Source organism: Malurus melanocephalus, unplaced genomic scaffold (genome assembly GCF_030028575.1).
Source record: "Malurus melanocephalus ecotype Western Australia unplaced genomic scaffold, MMel_1.1 scaffold_397, whole genome shotgun sequence".
Taxonomy (NCBI): Eukaryota; Metazoa; Chordata; class Aves; order Passeriformes; family Maluridae; genus Malurus; species Malurus melanocephalus.
In genome coordinates this window covers 538981-540187 of record NW_026623629.1, presented here as the reverse complement: position 1 = coordinate 540187, position 1207 = coordinate 538981, and the positions used below count along the sequence as shown (strand labels likewise).

The following is a 1207-nucleotide window of genomic DNA, read 5'->3' as shown; positions in this document are numbered from 1 at the left end:
GCTGTGCTGTTTCACCTTTACCTGTGCAACATCTCTGCAACTTTGGTGAAGCAGCCAAGAGACAGGAGGACAAGAATGGCCTTGGATTTCTGGTTGACCTGCGGGGAGCAGAGGTGATCGACCCARCGCCTGAGCACATCGGCGCACTCCTCCGAGTTCAGACGGACCTGCAGGACACAGCAGAGCCRGGGTCAATTCCCAGCTGCAGGTAAAGACAGCATTCAGCTTCTGCTTCATTCTTTTCAGGGMAACACTTTGGGCAGAAGCAAAAGCATCTGAAAAGATCAGTTTTTAATAAAAATCACACACATCCCTTGAATATGACATAAAGGAAAAATAGAAATATCCAGGTATAAAGATACCAGCACTCRGGTCACTCCATTTTCAAATGTGATTAACATTATTTTAACCCCAAGTTTTTTTAAATCACAAAGTTAGAAATCTTCACTCTTTACTGTAGGTTTAAGGACAAAACATCTTTACTTTTCTTAAAAGCAGGATTCACTCATTTAGAAAATCTAAATACAAACTTTTCCATTCTTTCTTCAGGAAACATAAAGAAACTTTWCTTAAGAGACACTGAAAAATCCTTATTGACTCCTGCCCATTTATGATGTGGAGAATGAACACTATGTCTGGGTAGTTTTGCTGTAATTATGTCTGCACACCAAAACAGAAGGTGATGCAAATTCACATGGGTGGTGCTAATTTTGAAATCAGCTCATACGCTGCATGGAGCTGAGCACAAAGGCACTGTCCAGTTAATTATCCACATCCAAGAGTGGTTTCCTGGGGTTTATTACCAACTTTGTACTGCTGCAGCTATATGRGACTACACAAACACTGCTCAGAAATTAAAAAATTTGAGCATCCAATCCTTTTTAGGCCCCAATAGTGTAATGTGGACAACAGGGGCAGAGCTGGGTGGTTTSAAGGCTGAAGAACATGTCAGTACTGATTGAAGGGCCTTTTGTTAGGACATGGAAAGAACTGATTATGGCATTTCTGATTGATGTTTCAGTTATTCAGGGAACTTCAGCACCCTCCTCAGCCTTCCTGAGCACAGATGCAAAGCAGGTGGTTGGTGTTAYCAGACTGGGAGAGAGGAACTGCACACCTTGGCAAGCCAGGCTGCTCGGTTCCACTCGCCGTAGGTCTGCAGGTAGCGACAGGCATCAGCAGCCTTGTCAATCAGACACAGCAGCTG

The 1207-nt window shown here is 43.5% G+C and overlaps 1 protein-coding gene across 1 annotated transcript in view; it reads right to left on the bottom strand.

Moving 5' to 3' along the window:
• WDR11 (WD repeat domain 11) overlaps positions 1-1207 on the bottom strand; it is a 33841-nt gene that overhangs the window by 3147 nt on the left and 29487 nt on the right. Inside the window, exons 27-28 of the mRNA XM_057379251.1 lie at positions 1118-1204; positions 22-167 (exon numbers count right to left, since the gene is read on the bottom strand). Coding sequence (XP_057235234.1) covers positions 22-167; positions 1118-1204 — 233 coding nt within the window. The remainder of the gene's footprint in view (positions 1-21; positions 168-1117; positions 1205-1207) is intronic.